The sequence below is a fragment of the Stegostoma tigrinum genome, chromosome 37 (genome assembly GCF_030684315.1).
Source record: "Stegostoma tigrinum isolate sSteTig4 chromosome 37, sSteTig4.hap1, whole genome shotgun sequence".
NCBI classification, from domain to species: Eukaryota; Metazoa; Chordata; class Chondrichthyes; order Orectolobiformes; family Stegostomatidae; genus Stegostoma; species Stegostoma tigrinum.
Window position 1 is genome coordinate 1,952,161 of NC_081390.1, and position 19,115 is coordinate 1,971,275.

The 19,115-nt window shown below is 46.9% G+C and overlaps 1 protein-coding gene across 6 annotated transcripts in view; it reads right to left on the bottom strand.

Annotated features, from left to right (window-relative positions):
• The window catches only part of LOC125467468 (annexin A7-like), a 52,743-nt gene extending 38,674 nt beyond the window's left edge, over window positions 1-14,069 (bottom strand). The window contains exons 1-6 of one of the 6 annotated variants that reach the window (XM_048563309.2): window positions 13,973-14,067; window positions 11,679-11,828; window positions 4,836-4,916; window positions 2,006-2,594; window positions 1,131-1,217; window positions 518-576 (exon numbers count right to left, since the gene is read on the bottom strand). In XM_048563309.2, the coding sequence (XP_048419266.2) occupies window positions 518-576; window positions 1,131-1,217; window positions 2,006-2,594; window positions 4,836-4,871 (771 nt within the window). In that variant the 5' untranslated portion in view covers window positions 4,872-4,916; window positions 11,679-11,828; window positions 13,973-14,067. Of the gene's footprint in view, window positions 1-517; window positions 577-1,130; window positions 1,218-2,005; window positions 2,595-4,835; window positions 4,920-11,678; window positions 11,829-13,966 lie in introns of all 6 variants that reach the window. The other 5 variants (XM_048563306.2, XM_048563305.2, XM_048563310.2 and 2 more) reach the window with 5 other exon arrangements.
• Between the last annotated feature and the right edge of the window lie 5,046 nt (window positions 14,070-19,115).

Below are 19,115 nucleotides of genomic sequence, written 5' to 3' on the forward strand. Positions count from 1 at the left end.
AGGTGCATTAAAACTGAGACACAATGCTGGCAGGGACAATCTATCACTCTTGGGGGTACAGTACTGATAGGAATTGCTCTGAACAGGTATAACACAGGTGTACAGTACTGGTGGGATCAATCTGTCAAAGAATTACAGTAGAGGACAATAGTGATGGGAAGAGGGCTGTCATTGCATATAACTAGTATAGCTTGATGATAATGAGTCAGAATAGCTGTGTCTACAGTTCATCATAATTAATCACCGGATACAGTGCTGGTTAATACATATCTATCAATTTACAACACGCATATAGGACTGACAGCTACAGGTCTGAGTGTGCAACACCGGCTAACAATGCTAGGTCTGTATAATATTGGGTGCTGAACTGTTAGTGTTCACAGGGCAAGTAATAGACACAATTGAGAACTAATAACAGTACTGAAGTACACTGATTCACGTGTTCTCTCTGCGCTGACGAAGGATGCCAAGGGAGCACGCTAGCATTAAGTACACAGTAGGCATTTTGGTTACATACCTGTGATGGGGTTGGCTGTGGGCCAGTCGAGCCAGGTGCTGGACCAGATGGATACCCCCCTGGAAGTCAAGGCAAACAAGAAGTTGAGGCAGTTTAGTGGATTCTAGCAGCCCACCAGTCCCTCCTTAAACAGGTTACTCTTCAGAGTCTGCAGGCTGTTTACTGGCAAATTAGGGTCACAGACAAGACCAATTCAAGGGAGATAAGAGCGTTGGTAGGATCAAATCCCACAAAGGCACTGCTGAATCTAAAATTAAACACCAAGTTCAGCTAGTTAAAAAGGTGAAATCGAAAGGTGGTCAACAATGGTAACCATACAACTATCATTGATTGGTATGAAAAATTCAGAATACTCATGCATCTTTGGGGAAGAAAATCTAGCCTATATGTGATTCCCAACCCACAGCAAGAACTACTCTGTGCAATAGCATTGTAAGGTGCTTGGCTGTATCAAACTAATGCATTAAAGTCAAATCAGGTAGGGTCCAGTTCAAGAAGGAGTCTTCCCATCACCTGCTCAGTTAGAAAACAGAGGTTTCCTTGCCAACAAGTCCTCACTAAGAGCTTCATACAAAATGGCTGTTAAAGATTTAATGTATTTCTACTCCAATACCTGAAGGAGGAGCACCACCACCTGAGTAGTTTTGCCCAGCAGGCTGAGGGCCTCCATAACCAGGGGCAGTGCCAGGGGCACCTGGACCTACAAGAGAAGAAGTCTTCATCAAGTGTTGAAAAAGTATCCTAATATCAGACTGTATACTTCAGCTTTCATTTGGCACACACTATCATTTTTATCCCTTATAACAGCTCTTGCTTTCTCCCCTCAACTGCTGCTTTTCATTGGGTCTGGTTCCAGTGTTGCTAGATTCCCTCACCTATGGCTCAGCCTCATGTATACATACTGCCAGACCCAACACATATGTTCTGGACTTGGTGCATGATCAAAATGCGCTTGACTAATGAATGCCCAAGTGATGCCCATGCAAGGGTATTTTCAGCAGGCAGTACTGCCCACTGTCTATGGGCCTGAGCCACAGCTGATCTTTGTAGCGCTGAGCACAGGCTCCAACATTCAGACCTTCCCTCGGCACATGTGCACCCACCCTGGACGTGCGTACATGCACGTACACACTCACTTTCTAACGTCCATCCACACACAACCAACAGAAAGACCTATAATCAACAAAAACACAAGCATGCCCACATTCAACCAACACAAACATACAGAGCTGGTCAAATAAATAATTAACCCATTCACACCCACATGAACTAACACAATATGCATACATCTACCTTCAACAAACATGGAAGCACATACACAACACAGACACAGTATAGACTCACGTGTAACTCACAAATACTTAAATCCTCACACATTAAGATACGTAATTTGCAGTTGCAAATTTAAACTAATTAATTTGTGGCATCATTACAAATTCTAATGCTGAGTAAAAAGAAACAACCTAATGAATTAATTGAGAGGTTTACCTGTGGGATAAGATGGATATCCTGAACCAGCAGATCCCCATCCTGACTGGTTACCTTGGGGTGCAGGGTAACCCCCTGATGCTGGGTAAGAACCTCCACCAGACTGATAAGAGCCACCAGATCCCTGGGGATAGCCTCCAGCTGGTGGCTGGCCATATGGCCCCGGCGCCTGGGGGTAGGCCCCGCCGGGACCCGGCGCCTGGGGGTAGGCCCCGCCGGGGCCCGGCGCCTGGGGGTAGGCCCCGCCGGGGCCCGGCGCCTGGGGGTAGGCCCCGCCGGGGCCCGGCGCCTGGGGGTAGGCCCCGCCGGGGCCCGGCGCCTGGGGGTAGGCCCCGCCGGGGCCCGGCGCCTGGGGGTAGGCCCCGCCGGGGCCCGGCGCCTGGGGGTAGGCCCCGCCGGGGCCCGGCGCCTGGGGGTAGGCCCCGCCGGGGCCCGGCGCCTGGGGGTAGGCCCCGCCGGGACCCGGCGGATAGGCACCCCCGGCACCAGGCGGATAGGCACCCCCGGCACCAGGCGGATAGGCACCCCCGGCACCAGGGTAGGGGTACTGTCCCCCAGCTTGTGGATAGCCAGACTGTCCACCCGACTGCTGAAATAGAAAGGAGAGCCACAGTCAGTTATGTAACAATATGTTATTCATTTCAATCAATGAGTCTGGAACATGAGTAACGATTTTAGTTATGTTATGTTATTAGGCTTAAGCAAGGTATCCAGATACATGCAGCCTACATGTGCGATGCAGCTAATTACGTTATCTCAGCCAAATTCAACTGGGTCCAAGAATTAAAACTGGAGACTCCTTTGTCAAAAAAAAACTCAGATGACCCAAAGAGAAGCCCATTTTCCCTGCTTTCATCATGAGGTTATGGATCCTCCAAATAGAATGCCCACACAGTTCCTCCCATTGCAGAATCCAGTTCATTTCTAGATACCTGCTTTGTTCTATTTGGGTTTTCATCCTTGGTGCTGATCGTTTCAATAGCAGTCCTAAATTTGCCTTTCCTCTAAACACAGCTCTGGTCATTCCCTTAGAGTTTATTGTATATTGCCACTGGACACAAGGACTCCCAAAGGAACCTCTTGTGATGCAGTGGTAGTGTCCCTACCCTGGGAGTGAGACGATTGGGTCCAAGTCCCATCCGTCTAGTGTGTGTAATAATGAATCTGAACAGGTTGATTATAGAGTCATAGAGTTTTATAGCATGGAAACAGACTCTTTAGTCTAACTCATCCATGCCAACCAGATAGCCCAAACTAATCAAGTCCCATTTGCCAGCATTTGGCACATAAAAACTCTAAACCCTTCCTAGTCATGTACCCATCCGGATGCCTTTTAAACTAGCGAGTTTTGAGAAGATTTGTAGCTCAGGTTGAAGGACTGGATGCGAGTTTGCTCGCTGAGCTGGAAGGTTCGTTTTCAGACGTTTCGTCACCATTCTAGGTAACGTCATCAGTGAGCCTTCGACGAAGCGCTGGTGTTATGTCCCGCTTTCTATTTATCTGTTTAGGTTTCCTTGGGTTGCTGATGTCATATCGCAGGAAATGACATCACCAACCCAAGGAAACCTAAACAGATAAATAGAAAGCGGGACATAACACCAGCACTTCGTCGGAGGCTCACTGATGACGTTACCTAGAATGGTGACGAAACGTCTGAAAACTAACCTTCCAGCTCAGCGAGCAAACTCGCATCCAGAGCCTTTTAAACTGTTGTAATTGTGCCAGTCTCAACCTTTCTCTGGCAGCTCATTTCATACAAGTACCATCCTCGACATATCCCTTTTAAATCTTTCCCCTCTCATCCTAAACCTATGCCCTCTGGTTTTGGACTCCCCTACCCTGGAAAAAGGGCCTTGGCTATTCACCCTATCCATGCCAGTCCTAATTTTATAAACCTCTATAAAGATCACCGCTCAGCCTCCGATGCTCTAGGGAAAATAGTACCAGCCTATTCTGCCTCTTCCCATAGCTCAAACCCTGCAATCCCAGCAACATCCTTGTAAATCTTTTCTGAACCATTTCAAGTTTCACAACATCCTTCCTAGAGCTGGGAGACCAGAACTGAATACAGTATTCTAAAAGCGGCCTAATCAATGATCAGAAAAATAGATTAATAATAAAAAGAAGGTACCGTTCTGCACAGAATCAGATTTAACCTTGGTTTTACGTTCAGCCTAACAGTAACTTAGTGACAATAGAGACAGGCAGGATGTACAAACTGCATTACACCCAATCTCACCAGTTTCCACATTACAGGGGGTTCACTTAAAACTGTTCTCAGTGAATCTCAGTTTATACAGCAAAGGGGTTTCAGAGTTCATCAAATTCTGTCTCCAGCCTCCATCTGTTGACAAACCAAACTGCTGGCAAGGAAAGGAATGCTATCATGGGATCTTCTAGTGTATGTGGCTCAATCTGAGAAGGGGAGACCGTTCCCATGGTGCAGGAGAATTCAAGCACATCTCAGTTCCTGCGATTTAGAAGACCACTTCGAAAAGATTCCACAACTATTTTTCCCTGAAATTCTTCATTCTCCTATCATCTCAGTCTTTCAGTATATTCTACCTTATTCTTCTATTTGTAGAAGCATTGCAAAAGATCAAAAGTTGCAAAGTAAGTTTTAAAAATAAATCCACAGCAAAACATACAACACCATGAAGAAGTCCAACACCTTCTGGTTGATTAGGAGCTCAGGTGTTTAAAATGCTTTACTCGGAAACACAAGTGAGACCAGTTATCAAAGATGTCTTATTTTCTGAAGACCTGAACGAATAATACTAAAGTACTTGTGAAGTCACCATAAAGAGCAGTTTATAGCAATGCAACTTACTGGATAGCCAGATGAGGGGTAACCAGGATACGACATTCTGCAAGACGAGACAGACCAAGCTATCTAGTGAAAAATCCACACCTTCTGAAAGCACAAACAAGAAATGGTCATAGCCTTACTACAGTTAATTCATTTGGTCGATACAGAATATAAAACTGATGTCTTTAATGTGTATCAAAATGGCTTCGTTGGCTTTGAGGTTTTACAGTAGGTGTAATATAAAAATAGTCAAGTTAAACTAAAATCTAACCATCTGGGCCAAAATACACTATTTAGACAAAAATACATAACTAATTAGTGCTATCTACAAAGTAATATATTTCCATGTGTTGTAAATAAATGTGATCAAACAACATGAGGCCTCTTCTGGAGTACTGTCTGTAGTTCTGGTTGTCCTGCTATAGGAAGGATATTATTAAATTGGAGAGGGTTCAAAAAAGATTCACCAGGGTATTGCCAGGAATGGAGGGTTTAGCTAATAAGGAGAGGATGGGATCTTTTTCACTGGAGCAGAGGAGGTTGAGTGGTGACCTTATAGAGGCTAACAAGGTCATGAGAGGCACGGATAAGGTGAATAGCAAAGATCTTTTCCCTAGGTGAGAGTGCAAAACTAGGCAGTTACTTTTTAAGGAGACAGGAGAAAATTTTAAAAAGGACACGAGGGGTAAGTTTTGCACAGAGAGCGGTTAGTATGTGGAATGAATTTCAAGAGGAAGTGGTGGCTGCAGGTACAGTTACAACATTTAAAAGACATTTGGATAAGTACGTGAATAGGAAAGTTTGGAGGGACATGGCCTAACGCAGGCAAATAGGACTAGTTTAGTTTGGGAACATGGTGGCATTAACTAACTGGGCTGAAGGGTCTGTTTCCATGCCGAATGACGTAAAACTTCTGGCAGTGAGCCACATAATGCAATTTTAGGATGGACGCCAAAGTCTTGGTCAAAGAGGGAGATGGGGAGGAAAGAGTGGAATTTGCAAGGGATTTCCACAAGGCAGAAACCTAGGACAAATTAAACCTGAGTTCCCCAGATGACAACACAGAGAAAAATGAAGCAGCAAAATAGCACTTACAACAGATGTCAGGTTTATTAAACAAGATAAATCATGCCAGACATAGAAATTTCAGAGGGGAAATAAAAGAAGAGGGAAGAGAAGAGGACAGTGAAATGATTATTAGCAACTAATATCAAAGGGAATCAAAAATCTTTACTGAAACATATAAGTAAAAGGAGCACTAGATCAATTAAGTCTTAAAAAAGGGAAAAAGCAAGGTAGGAAGAGTTGCTACTGCAGAGAGAGAGTGAGGACACAAACTTAATGACCTTAGGCTGCGCAGTAACCATTTTATGGTTCTGGTGCAACATTTCAGTGTTTCAGAACAGTACTACTAAACAAAACTGCATATCTTAGTCAAACAGATCTGTTTTAAAGAGTATAGCAAGGAATTAAAAGGAGGAAGACAATGGAGACATTTAAGGAGGAAATTTCAGAGCTTTCATTCTGGGCAGTTGAACATACGAATGCTAATGGTGAACTGAAGTTAACTGTGGATAGATCAGAGACCAGGTTCAGAGGGGCTCAGTCAGCACAAGAATATTTAAGGAAGATTGAGTCATGGAGCAATTTGAATGCAAGGGTGCAAATTTTAAGCAAGTAGGTGTTCCTTTGAGCCATTGTACGAAGCCCCAAGATTCTGTATGAGTTGCTCCCAGGAACTGGTTCACAGCCTCAAAAGCAGAAAATGAATAAGTGTATGGAAGATTAGGGTTAAAATATTTGAGGAGTTTTCACCAACTACTGGTGTCTACACCTGGAGGAGAAATTAATAAATAAATGTATTGTTAAGTAAAAGATATAGCCCAAAAGTAAGTATGCAGAGTTAGGCTATAGATCAGCCACAATCTCATTAAAACGATGAAAACAGGCCTGAGGGACTGGATGACATACTTCTGTTCCTACGTCCTATACTGGAAAAGTGTTGTATAGCCAGTTGCCAAACTAAGGAACTTCAGTTTACCTTTAATGGATGTGGAATGTGAATGTAACTGGCAAGTTCACAAATTGTCACCCACAAACAACATATCTTCAATTGAGTAGCCATTTCAGAGGGCAGTTAAGAGTCAACCACGTTTCTGTGGGTCACAGTAGGCTGATGTAGCTGAGGACAGCAGATTGTCTTTCATGGCTTTAGTGAACTAGATGTGTTTTTATAACATTGGATGATAATTGTCTGGGCACCATTACAGAGACTGGCTTTCAATTCCAGATTTATGAATTGCATCTGCATTCCACCAGCTGCTGTGGTGGGAACTGAACTGTGCTCCCAGAGCATTTGGATGGGCCACTGGATTACTGGTCCAGTGAAATTACCATTATGCTACTATCTAGCAACTTCAGTTGCATTCCAACATTAATGTTAATATTTACATTAACCTGGCCAGACCAGGTTTCCATCCTTCATACTGCTTGAATGTTTGTAGTAATTCAATAGTTCAAATTCAGATTTTTATTTTCAAAAATTCCAATTCTCAAATTAACATGGAGCAACACTGCCTGATCAACAGACCAAAACCACGAAATTGCAGACTAACAATGAATGAGTTCAGCTGGTGACAGGTGGACCAATCAGAGCCCATGCATAAACTGTGAAGTGAGAAGGAGAGCAGACCACTCCCAGCCCCAATTAAAACACTACCGGGCATGCAATATACAAAACTGTGCATTGACACATTGTACACAGAAACTTAAGCACCTCTGACAAAGTGCAGATTTGCTTTCACAAATCCTACCCAAAGCTTCTCAAAGCCACATTAATGCAAGAGGTGTAGATTAGACTGAGAAAGTGTGTGTATTTATATTGCACTCCATATCTGCGTTGAGTACTATTTTGAGCAGAAATTTCTTCAAACTAAATATTAGCTATTGTCTTTGGATGTAGCAGCAAACACTGTTCAGACATTACACCTCCATCCTCCTCCCTGTTGGAAGGTGAATGGGACCCTTCATAACCTTGGTGTTGTTTCCAAACCTTATAACTTCAATAAAATTACTGTCATCCAAAACTTTGCTGCAGATGTCCTAAATCGCTCTAAGTCTCATTCTCCTATTATTGTATGCTTGCTAACCTGAATCGGCACCTGGTTAAGCAACATGTGAATTCTAAAATTCTTGTCCCTGTTTCAAGTCCCTCCATGGCCTCAACTCTGTCTGTGTAATCTTGCCAGTCCTACAGGTTGTTGAAATATCTGGGCTTTTCCAATTCCCACAAAATTGCTCCCAGCACTAGCAGCCATGTCTTCAGTCAGCTAGGTCCCAAATTCTGGAATTTCCTCTCAATGTCTTTCTTCTAGTCTTTGGAAGAATAATAAACTGAACTCAAAACATTAACTCTGTTTCTCTCTCCACAAATGCTACCAAACCCAAGTTTCTCCAGCATTTTCTGTCTTCATGTCTGCTCTCCAGCAATTTCAGTATTTTGGTTTTATCTACCCATTAAACATTAAGAATCAACAGTTAGATTCTCTGCTGAAGGTGGTCATTGCCAGTTAAGTGTCTGCTGTAAATGTTACTTGCCACTTATCAGCTTAATCCTGAATGTTATGCCAGTTTCTCTGCAAATGGACATAAATTGTTCATGGTTTTGAACATTATGTAGTCATCAGCAAACATAACTTCTGACCTTATAATGGACATAAGGCCATTATCAAAGCAATTGAAGACGGTTGGACACTAGGGGAGAAACTCCCACACGGATGTCTTGGAACTGAGACAAATAAACTCCAACGACCACATTTATCTTTCTTTATTTTAGGAATGAAGTCCAGTGATAGATTTTCACCTCAAATTTCTTTGACTTCAGTTTTGCCAGGGATCCTTGATGCCACATTTGTTCAAATGGACAGTCACTCTCATCTCATTTTGTTTTCGGCTCTTTGCTGAAACAGACTGATAGGGCACTAATTGGCCACATTGAATTTGTCATGCTTTTTGTGGACAGGAAGTACCTAAGAAATTTTGCACTTTGCTAGTGCTGTGCTTGTATTGGACAAGTTTGGCTTGCATTGTCCATCGTCTTTGAGCATTTCTTCACTTCATTATGGAGTGCACTGAATTGGCTGAAAACTGAAATCTGTGGACATGGACTTGAATTTAAGTCCAAGATTTATATATGTTACTTAACCTGATTAAATAAAGGATAGATCAGCCACATAGGAGTCCCATCATGCCCATGTCAACTTAGAAAACCAGTCAGTGATTGCCACCCTTTCCCCAAATCTATATTTCCAATTCAAGTATTTATCAAGTTTCCTTCTGAAATTTACAACTGAATCATGTTTCTGTGTAAAGATTGCCAAATGGGTATGGAGCTAACTTTTCAGGGCAAATAGTTTCTCCACAATTAATCTACTGAGAGCAAGCATTTATTAAATCTCCCCCTTCACCTCCTATCCAAGAACAATCAGCTGATCCAGACTCTCCACACAGTTGACATTCTTCATCCTGGCGCCATTCTCAGCACTCTTTCATGTGGAGGCAAGTTGGGTGATATTTAACACCATTGTAGTAGGTTTAATATTTATTAAAAACCCCATCCAATAGTTTCATATTCTGAGCTGCCTAATGATCAGGGAAAGTACTGGAGATTAAAGATCTGTCACTGGTGGTACCTGTGGTGGAACCATTTTGAGGGGGAAAGGGGTTAAATGTGTTCCACAAAAAAAGATACAGAAGCTTAATAGCATTAGCATGACATCCATTACCAATCACATACCACAACTATTATTTAGCGACAGAGGTAAAAAGATTAACGTGACTTTGGTTCTCTTGAAGGGCAATTATTCCTTGTAAAGATTCTGAAGAATGTTAGCCGCTGCTGAAGATTCAGAGAATTACAAGCCAGATCTCCCAAATAAATTAGTTGAAATGTAAAATAAAGAAAGAATCATACAATCCCTACAATGTGGAGGCAGGCCATTTGAACCACTGACTCCACAGGGACCCACCCCCTATCCCATCCCTGTAACTCTGCGGTTCCTATGGCTAATCCACCTAACCTACCCATCCATGGACACTATGGCAATTTGGCACAGCCGATCCACCTTCCCCACACATCTTTTGGACAGCAGAGGAAACCAACACAGACGAGGGAGGAACATGCAAACTCCACACAGGCACCTAAGGATGGAATTGAGCTTGGGTGCCTGGCTCTGTCAGGCAGCACTAACCAGTGAGACACTGTGCTGCCCTAAAACAAACCTCACAAAGTCCAGTTGGCTGCAGGTCTGACTCCTGCTCTCTGTTGGCTGGTCTTAGCTGTGAAAGCAATAGGAATGCTAGAGTCAGCTCTTGTAGTGGGCTCCTCTTCCCAGTCATGGTTCTTCCCGCTCCATGTCTGGTCACCCCACTATTAGTTGTTTGGCAGGACTGACTTCAGATTCAGCTAATGGGCCTTGAGACAACCTGGCACTGTTCACACCAGAACAGCAAACTAGAAACATGGTTGATATCAGAAAGACATTAAAGGTTGGCCTCAATGTAGAAAATAACAGCTAACATTAAGATCCTTTGCTTTTAATTGCAAATCAGATTTAGAACTTGTGCCCAGTTACAGTGCATTTTAATCAGCGTCAAATATGAAGTGTGAACCTAATTAAACTACTGAAGTCATTCAAACTTGGTGTGGCATATAAAAATAGATTTTAACAGTTTTGCATTGCCCCTACAACTAGATTCAATACACTCTCCAAACAAGGCACTTGCACTCCTTTATCCCCTAACACTACATTGGGAGTGCTAACCTAGATGCACAAGTCTCTACTCAATCCACAATTTTCTGATTGATGAGCGAAATTCACAATTGTTCTTAACATTCTCAAAACAATGACACTGTCAGAACACATTCCAAGCAGAACATTCCACTGTTACAAAACTACCTATTAGCTCACATCAAAAGCCAGCCAATGAAAAAAAAAATCAATTGTCAGCAGAAACTAAAATTAAGCAAGGGCACTGGGTGGGGCAATGAGTCACAGAATCAAAACTGTTACAGGGGAGCGCCATCCATCTGGTTCATTACATCTGTGCCAGCTTTCAAAATGAACATTATGAATTAGTTCCAGCCTTCCATCCTTTCCAGGTAAGTACACAGTCTGTGTAGAAACAATCATCTAATGTTGTCTTATTGCTTCAAGTGAAAATTCCTCCAAGATCTCCAGGCAATGCATTCCAGGCCTAGCCCATAATCAGAGTTCTTTTCTCGCCCACAAACAGCATTTCAACTTTTGCAAAACATTTCAAGTCTTTGCCCTCTTATTCTTGATCCTTTCATGAACAGGAAAACACTCTCCCTGTTTACTGAGTCCAGCTTCTTCATGATTTTGAAAACTTGAATCAAATCAGCTCTGTCCATCCAAGGTGGATAGCCCCAATTTATCTCAACTAGCATCATAACTGAAGTGTCTCCATTCCTGGAATCGCTGTCATAAAACTCCTTTGAACTCCCTTCACTAGCTTCCTGAAGTGTGGCACCCAGTACTGTACACAATGTTCCAAGTGATATACACCCAACCTCTGATTAAGTTCAGCACAACCTCCCTGCTCTCATAGATAAGACACAGTCTATCAGTTGACAGATCAGTTTGAACCAGATAGATGGAACAAACGTGGCTGAAGCACTGCTGTTCGTGAACACTACATAAGCTCCATGTTAATCCAAGTTTAGGTCAGGGCAGACTATAGCTCTGAACCAAATCTTTAATCAGCGACTGGAATATGGCTTCATTATACTGGTGTAGTCAACTGAGACTGCAGCTAAGGCAGGACGAAGGGAACTTTCTGTACCTGAGGTGGTGTGTTTCGGGTTATAGATTGAGAGCTGTTATTGCCTGTTTTATCAGTCAATCTTACAGATACTTCAGGTTTGGAAGCACTTCATTGGGTCTGGGTAAACTGCAGCTCCATGTTCAGTCAGATGATTCAGGACAATTAACACTGGCAGGAAAGCAAACACAGGGGACATCAGAATCCGATCAAGTACACTCACAGAAAACATCTATGTTCAGACATCAGCTAAGAGAGGTCATGCAAGATGTTTGCTCAGTAGACTCCCAAATTTCTCCCTCACCAACTAGAAGTCCATGTGGTTTCAGAGCCAATACAGAAAGGAAAGATAACTTTACTCTGATGTAAAATTCAGAACAAATCTGTATTCAGCATCCAAAATAACTAAAACTTAGTTTCTAACACAAAGATTAGGTTTCACATTTGGGCCGAGTTTTGGTGCTGCCTAAACATAACACTTGCAGGAGCTTCATTAACAGCGTGGCTGCATAGTTGTTTCAAATTTGGGGAAGTGGGAGCGTTCAAAGGGGAGCAGATGGGAGATGAGGGGGCCAGGACAAAGTGGAATACCTGGAAACCATGGGCAATCCGCCTACTTGCACTTCTGTGGGCTGTGGGAGGAAATCCACGCAGGCATGTGAAGAACGTTGAAACTCCACAATGACAGTTGCCCAAGGGTGGAATTGAACCCAGGTCCCTGGTGCTGTGAGGCAGCAGTGATAACCTTTGAGCCATTGTGCCACCCACAAAATGCTAAACCAGCATTCTGCTGTTCAGTAAAGCAAAGGTTAAAGATCCACAATCATTCCATAGACATAGGCCATTTGACCATTACACCTGGGCAAGCTCTGTGGGCAATCTAAACATTCTCCTGCTCTTACTGCCAGCCCTACAAATTTCTCCTTTAAATTAACTATCCAATTCTATTTTGAAAGATACATTTGAACCATTGCTTCGAAGCAGTGTGTTCCCAGTCATAACTCACTGCATTGAAAGAAATCTAAACTACTCCTTTGGTGTTTTTTGTCAATTATCTTAAATTGGTCACCTCTTGGTTATCAATTCTTTTATGTGCCATCCCTTAGTGTTATTACTGTCCTGAACATGACCAATATTACTCCCTTATACACCTGCAAAAGCAGATTAACTGGTCTTTAACCAGTACTTGAGAGATTTGGCAGTATACAAAGTGTCAACTGAGTTTGTTGACATAACAAACATAAGTAGACTTCAAAAATAATTCACTGAAATTGAGGCATTTTGAGATGGTTTTGAAATAATAGCCCTGCAATCTTCTCCCGGCAAGAGCGGAGAACAGGCTCTTTGAGCAAAGGGGTGCAATTAGAAGATGTACCACATCAGAGACTGACAGGTCCATGAGCATGAGGTTTACAAACTGAGTAGTAATTCCTGACTGGCCAAACATTTAGGGCAACCAGCTTTCACAAATCTGCCCAAAAATTGGCATTACCAGACAATATTACAACATCTGCACATTCAATGTCATCACATGATTTTGTTCTAATGCCACAGACGCAGATGTTTGATGTGGGTTCAGAAAAACAGTGCACTAACTGCACCCCCACCCCCAAATCTGTCCCATTCCAGAATCCAGTAGGCCTTAGCACCCTGAGCCAAACCCAGATATAAAAAGGATTCGACTACTTTATTCCTGACACACTTGTGAAACAACACCACATGAACTATTCGACCAGATCCTGTCAGTTAAATATTATAACCTGTGGTGAAGTGTCATAGTTACAGACAAGTTGCCTGCAGTAACTGTAATAACCAAAAACCACCACAATCTGTACTGGTTATCGTTACCAATACTGGAATGAGCAACGCCCAGCACTAGTCAGTGTTAAAGAGCCTGATGTCTTATAGCCCGGAATCCAGGCTGGGCCTCAGCGCCTCACAACAGCCCCTGACCCCGCCAAAGCCTCGAATACACGTAAATAACAGTCTTGGATGTGTAAGGGATGCCCTTGGTTTGTTTGGGAACAATCACACGCCAGCGTTTTTGTTTCCTTGACATGCTACCAAACAGAACCGAACGGCGTTTATAACTATGTCTACATTCATAATAAGATTTATTTTTTTATGAATAAAGCATATTTTTGAAATTAGTTACAGCAGCACTGGACCCCTCCCAAAAGGCTACGAAGATGGTCCAGACCAGGGGCCGGTTCTCACAGCTGGCCCCGGCCATACGCTTCCCGCCCCCCACCTTAGAGTTGTAGTCCACCCCTCCCCTACCCACCCTGACCCAATCCTCCTCTCCGCACCTTTACCTCTTCGGCTCTGGTTCAGGCAACGACTTCAACTCGAAGGCCCCAAGATTCTCGGCCAACCACAGCTCTGACCACCGGCACCCAATCACACGCAGAGATGCTTAGTTTCAGCCAATCGTAACAGGAGATATCCCTAGGCCAATCACAGTCGGCTGATTGGGAATCAGAGACCAACTGGAGCCAAGACTGCCCAGGCCTGTAGGCGCAGGGATCCTCAAATGAACCAATCACAGCCCGGTTTCGCTAAGGCCGTAGCCAATCAATGTCGTGGCGGGCCGCGCCCTCAGACGCAAGCTGGGTCCCTCCCATCTCAACCATTTAGTCCCCCCATCACCTCTACTCCATCTCTACAACTTAACTCCCACACCCCTTCCCCATGCTCCCACTTACCCGCCGCCACCCCTCCACCATTGCCCTACTTACCCCCCACACCTCTCCCCACTTAACTCCCACACCCCTCCCACCATCACCTCCACTTACACCCTCACAACCATTCCCCTTCGCCCCCACTTACACCCTTCCCCCATGCTCCCACTTACCCCTCACACCCATCGGCCCCACTTACCCGCCCGCACCCCTCCACCATCGCCCCCATGTACCCTCCACCATCACCCACAATTACCCCCCACACCCCTCCCCATTGCCCCCACTTCCCCCAACACCCCTCCCCATGCTTTCACTTACCCCCCACACCCATTGCCCCCACTTACCCATCCACACCCCTCCATCATGGCCCCGACTTAACCCCACATCCCTCTCCCATCACCCCCACTTACATCCCACAACCATTCCCCATCACCCCCACTTCCCCCACACTCAACACTTCCAAATACCCCCATACCACTCCCCATCACCTTCATTTACATCCCCATTGCCCCACTTACCCCATCTCTCCCACTTCCACACTCCCCCATCCCTAACACTGCTCCCCATCATACCCGCTAACCCTAACCCATCACTCACACTTACCCCCCACACCCCTCCCGCACTTACCCCCATCTCCCCCACTTACCCTCCACACCCCTCCCTCATCACTCCCACTTACCACCCCCATATCCTACCCATCACCCCCACTTACCCCCCTCCCAACTTATCTCCACTTCCCCATCACCCCCCACATCCCATCCCCATTGCCCCCACCTACACCCCACACTCCTCCCTCATCGCCCCCATTTATCCCCTACACCCCTCCCTCATCACCCACACTTACTGCCCCAACATCTTTACCCCATCGCCCCCACTTAACACCCACACCCCTCCCACATCTCCCCAACTTCTCCCCATCCACCCCCACACCGCTCCCCATCAACCCCATACTGTTCCCTATCACCTCCACTCCCATCCACACCTTTCCCCATCACCTCCACACACTTCTCCCCATCAACCCCCGTGACACTACTCCCCATAACCCCCCACACACTGCTCCCCATCACCCAACCCCCCACACTGTAACCTATCACCCCCCCACACTGCTCCCTATCACCCCCACATAGTGCTCACCATCACCCCCCACACACTGCTCTCCATCAACCCCACACTACTCCCCATCACCCCCACATAGTGCTCACCAGCACCCCCCACACACTGCTCCCCATCAACTTCCCACACTGCTCCCCATCAACCCCACGCTGCTCTGCAGCCCACACTTCTTCCCATCACCCCCCACACACACTGCTCCCTATCACCCCTACTCCCCTGAAACTTTTCCCCATCTGCCCTTCACACTGCTCCCCATCACTTGCTGTTCCACCCACACTTCTCCCCATCATTTCCCATACACACTGCTCCCCATCAACTCCACACTGCACCCCGTCACTTGCACTGCAGCTGACACTGCCCCCATCACCCCCCACATAGTGCTTCCCATCACCTACACCCACTGCTCCCCATCACCCTGACACATTGCTTCACATCAGCTGCCCAACACTGCTCCCCATCACCCACGCACAATGCTCCCCATCACCCGCTCGCACTGCTCCACGTCAATCCCCCCACACTGCTCCCCATCACCCCTACTCCCCCAAACATCTCGCCATCTGCCCCCACACCGCTCCCCATCAACCCCACACTGCTCTCCACTACCCCTCACATGCTGCTCTCCATCAATCCACCCCACACTGCTACCCATCACCCCCCCCACACACTGCTCCCCATCACCCAACCCCCCACACACTGCTCCCTATCACCCCCACATAGTGCACACCAGCACCCCCCACACACTGCTCCCCATCAACTTCCCACACTGCTCCCCATCAACCTCACGCTGCACTGCAGCCCACACTTCTTCCCATTACCCCCCACACACACTGCTCCCTATCACCCCTACTCCGCTGAAACTTTTCCCCATCTGCCCTTTACACCGCTCCCCATCAACCCCACACTGCTCCCCATCACTTGCTGTTCCACCCACACTTCTCCCCATCATTTCCCATATACACTGCTCCCCAGCAACTCCACACTGCACCCCGTCACTTGCACTGCAGCTGACACTGCCCCCACCACCCCCCACATAGTGCTTCCCATCACCTACACCCACTGCTCCCCATCACCCCTCCCACACTGCTCCCCATCACCCTGACACATTGCTTCACATCAGCCGCCCAACACTGCTCCTCATCAACCCTCCAACACTGCTCCCCATCACCCACACACAATGCTCCCCATCACCCGCTCGCACTGCTCCACGTCACTCCCCCCACACTGCTCCCCATCACCCCTACTCCCCCAAACATCTCCCCATCTGCCCCCACACCGCTCCCCATCAACCCCACACTGCTCCCCACTACCCCTCACATGCTGCTCTCCATCAATCCACCCCACACTGCTACCCATCACCCCCCCACACTGCTACCCATCACCCCCCCCACACTGCTCCCCATCACCCCCCCCACACTGCTCCCCATCAACTCTCCCCCACACCGCTCCCTCTCACACCCAGACACTGCTCCCCATCACCCCCCCCACACACGGCTCCCCATCAACCCCCCCCACACTTGTCCCCATCAACCACACACAATGCTCCCTATCACCCCGCACACACTGCTCCACATCACCCCCACACACTTGTCCCCATCATCACCCACATACTGCTCCCTATCACCCCCACTCCCCCAACTCAAATCTCCATCAGCCCTCACACCATTCCCCATCAACCCCACACCTCCCATACAGCTCCCCATCACTTCCACTCCCCCATACGCTGCTCCCCAGCAGTTCCCCCCCCACACTACTCCCCATCACCCCCCACACAGTACTCCCTATCACTCCCCATAGACTGCTCCCCGTCACCCCCCCCACACGCTGCTCCCCAATACCTCCCACATGATGCTCCCAATCAACCCCCACACACGACATCCCCAATTCCCCTAAACAGTGCTCCCCTTCAGACCCCAGGCACATTTCCCCATCACCCCTAGTTTGTCCCCTACCCACTGTTCCCCAACATCTTCACTTCCCCAGACAGTGCACCCCAACCCCCTTTCCCCCAGACAGTGCTTCCCATCACTCCACTCCCCCACACACTGCTCCTGATCACCACCACTTCCTCCCCCAGGCACTGCACCCGGTCAACCCCACTCCCTTCCTCAGGCACTGTTCCCCGTTACCCCTTATTCCCCCGGACAGTGCTCCCCTTCAACCCCCAGGCACTGCTCTCCACTACCTCCTCCCCCAGGCACTACTCCCCATCATCTCCACTTCCCCAGGCAGTGCTCCCTCAATCCCCCCACTCCCTTACAGATTGCTCCCAATCACCCCCAAGCCCCCAGGCATCTCTCCCCATCACCCCGCCCCAAGGACTGCTTCCCATCACCTACACTCTCTTCCCCCATTCATAGCCCCCATTATCCCCACACCCTTGCCCCATATTGTTCCCCCTGTTACTCACTGCCCCAGGCGCTGCCTCCCATCGCCTCCTCCCTGAGACCCTGATCCCCATTCCCCCCTCCCTCAGACACTGCTTGCCTGTTATCCTGAACTTCTCCTGCTGGACCATTCCCCCCACCTTCTCCCCAGGCACTGCTTCCATCAACCCCTCCCCAGACTCTGCTCCCCTGTCACCCCCTCATAGAGGCATCAGCCTCTTCATAAACCCTTCCCTAAAACACTGTTTCTGCCTTCTCCTCCTCCCCGAGACAGGATTCCCCATCAACACCATCCCCAAACATCGCTACCCCTACCAACCTCTCCCCATTACACTTACAATGCACTTCACTCCTCATTGCCAGCTCTCCTTCCCTGTTACTATTCTGCCCATCTCTCCCACCCTCTCCCTGCAGTCACTGCTCTCCTGATCACACCATATGATGAGGCCACAGGAACAGGAGATATTTGTTCAGACCCTTGAGTCTGCTCTGCGATTCTATAGGATAATGGCTGAACCAACATTCCTCACATCCAATTTTGCTGCCCGTGCCCCGTATTTCAGAACCCCCTTCCCCTCCCCCATTTCTGAAGAAGGGTCTAGGCCCGAAATGTCAGCCTTCCTGATCCTCTGATGTTGCTTGGCCTGCTGTGTTCATCCAGCTCTACACTTTGTTATCTCAGATTCTCCAGCATCTGCAGCTCCTGCTCTCTCATGTCATCCTGCTGTATTGCAAACCAGCCATTAGCCAAAAAACTGAGTTGACTGACCCTGTGGGTAGTATATGTTATAGACAGTGTGATCTTAGCACCAATCCCTGTGAACTCGACTGGTCACGGGTCACCAACCTGAAAAAGAACCCCTTATCCCCACTTGCTGTTTCCTGCCCCGCAGCCAATATACTGTCCATAGCCATGTCAATATACTACCTCCAACACCATGGACTCTGATAGAACATAGAACATAGAAAAGTACAGGCCCTTTGGCCCACGATGCTGTGCCATGCAATAATCCTAATCCAAAAATAAAATAACCTAACCTACATTCCCCTCAATTCACTGCTGTCCATGTGCATGTCCAGCAGTCGTTTAAATGTCACTAATGACTCTGCTTCCACGACTTCCACTAGCAAAGCATTCCATGCGCTCACAATTCTCTGCGTGAAGAACCTCCCTCTGACGTCTGGAGACTAACCCTAACCCTGACCTTGACCTTATCGCACATCTCCTCTATACCTTCCTCCTAACACCTTAAAACTATGACACCTCGTGGCAGTCAATC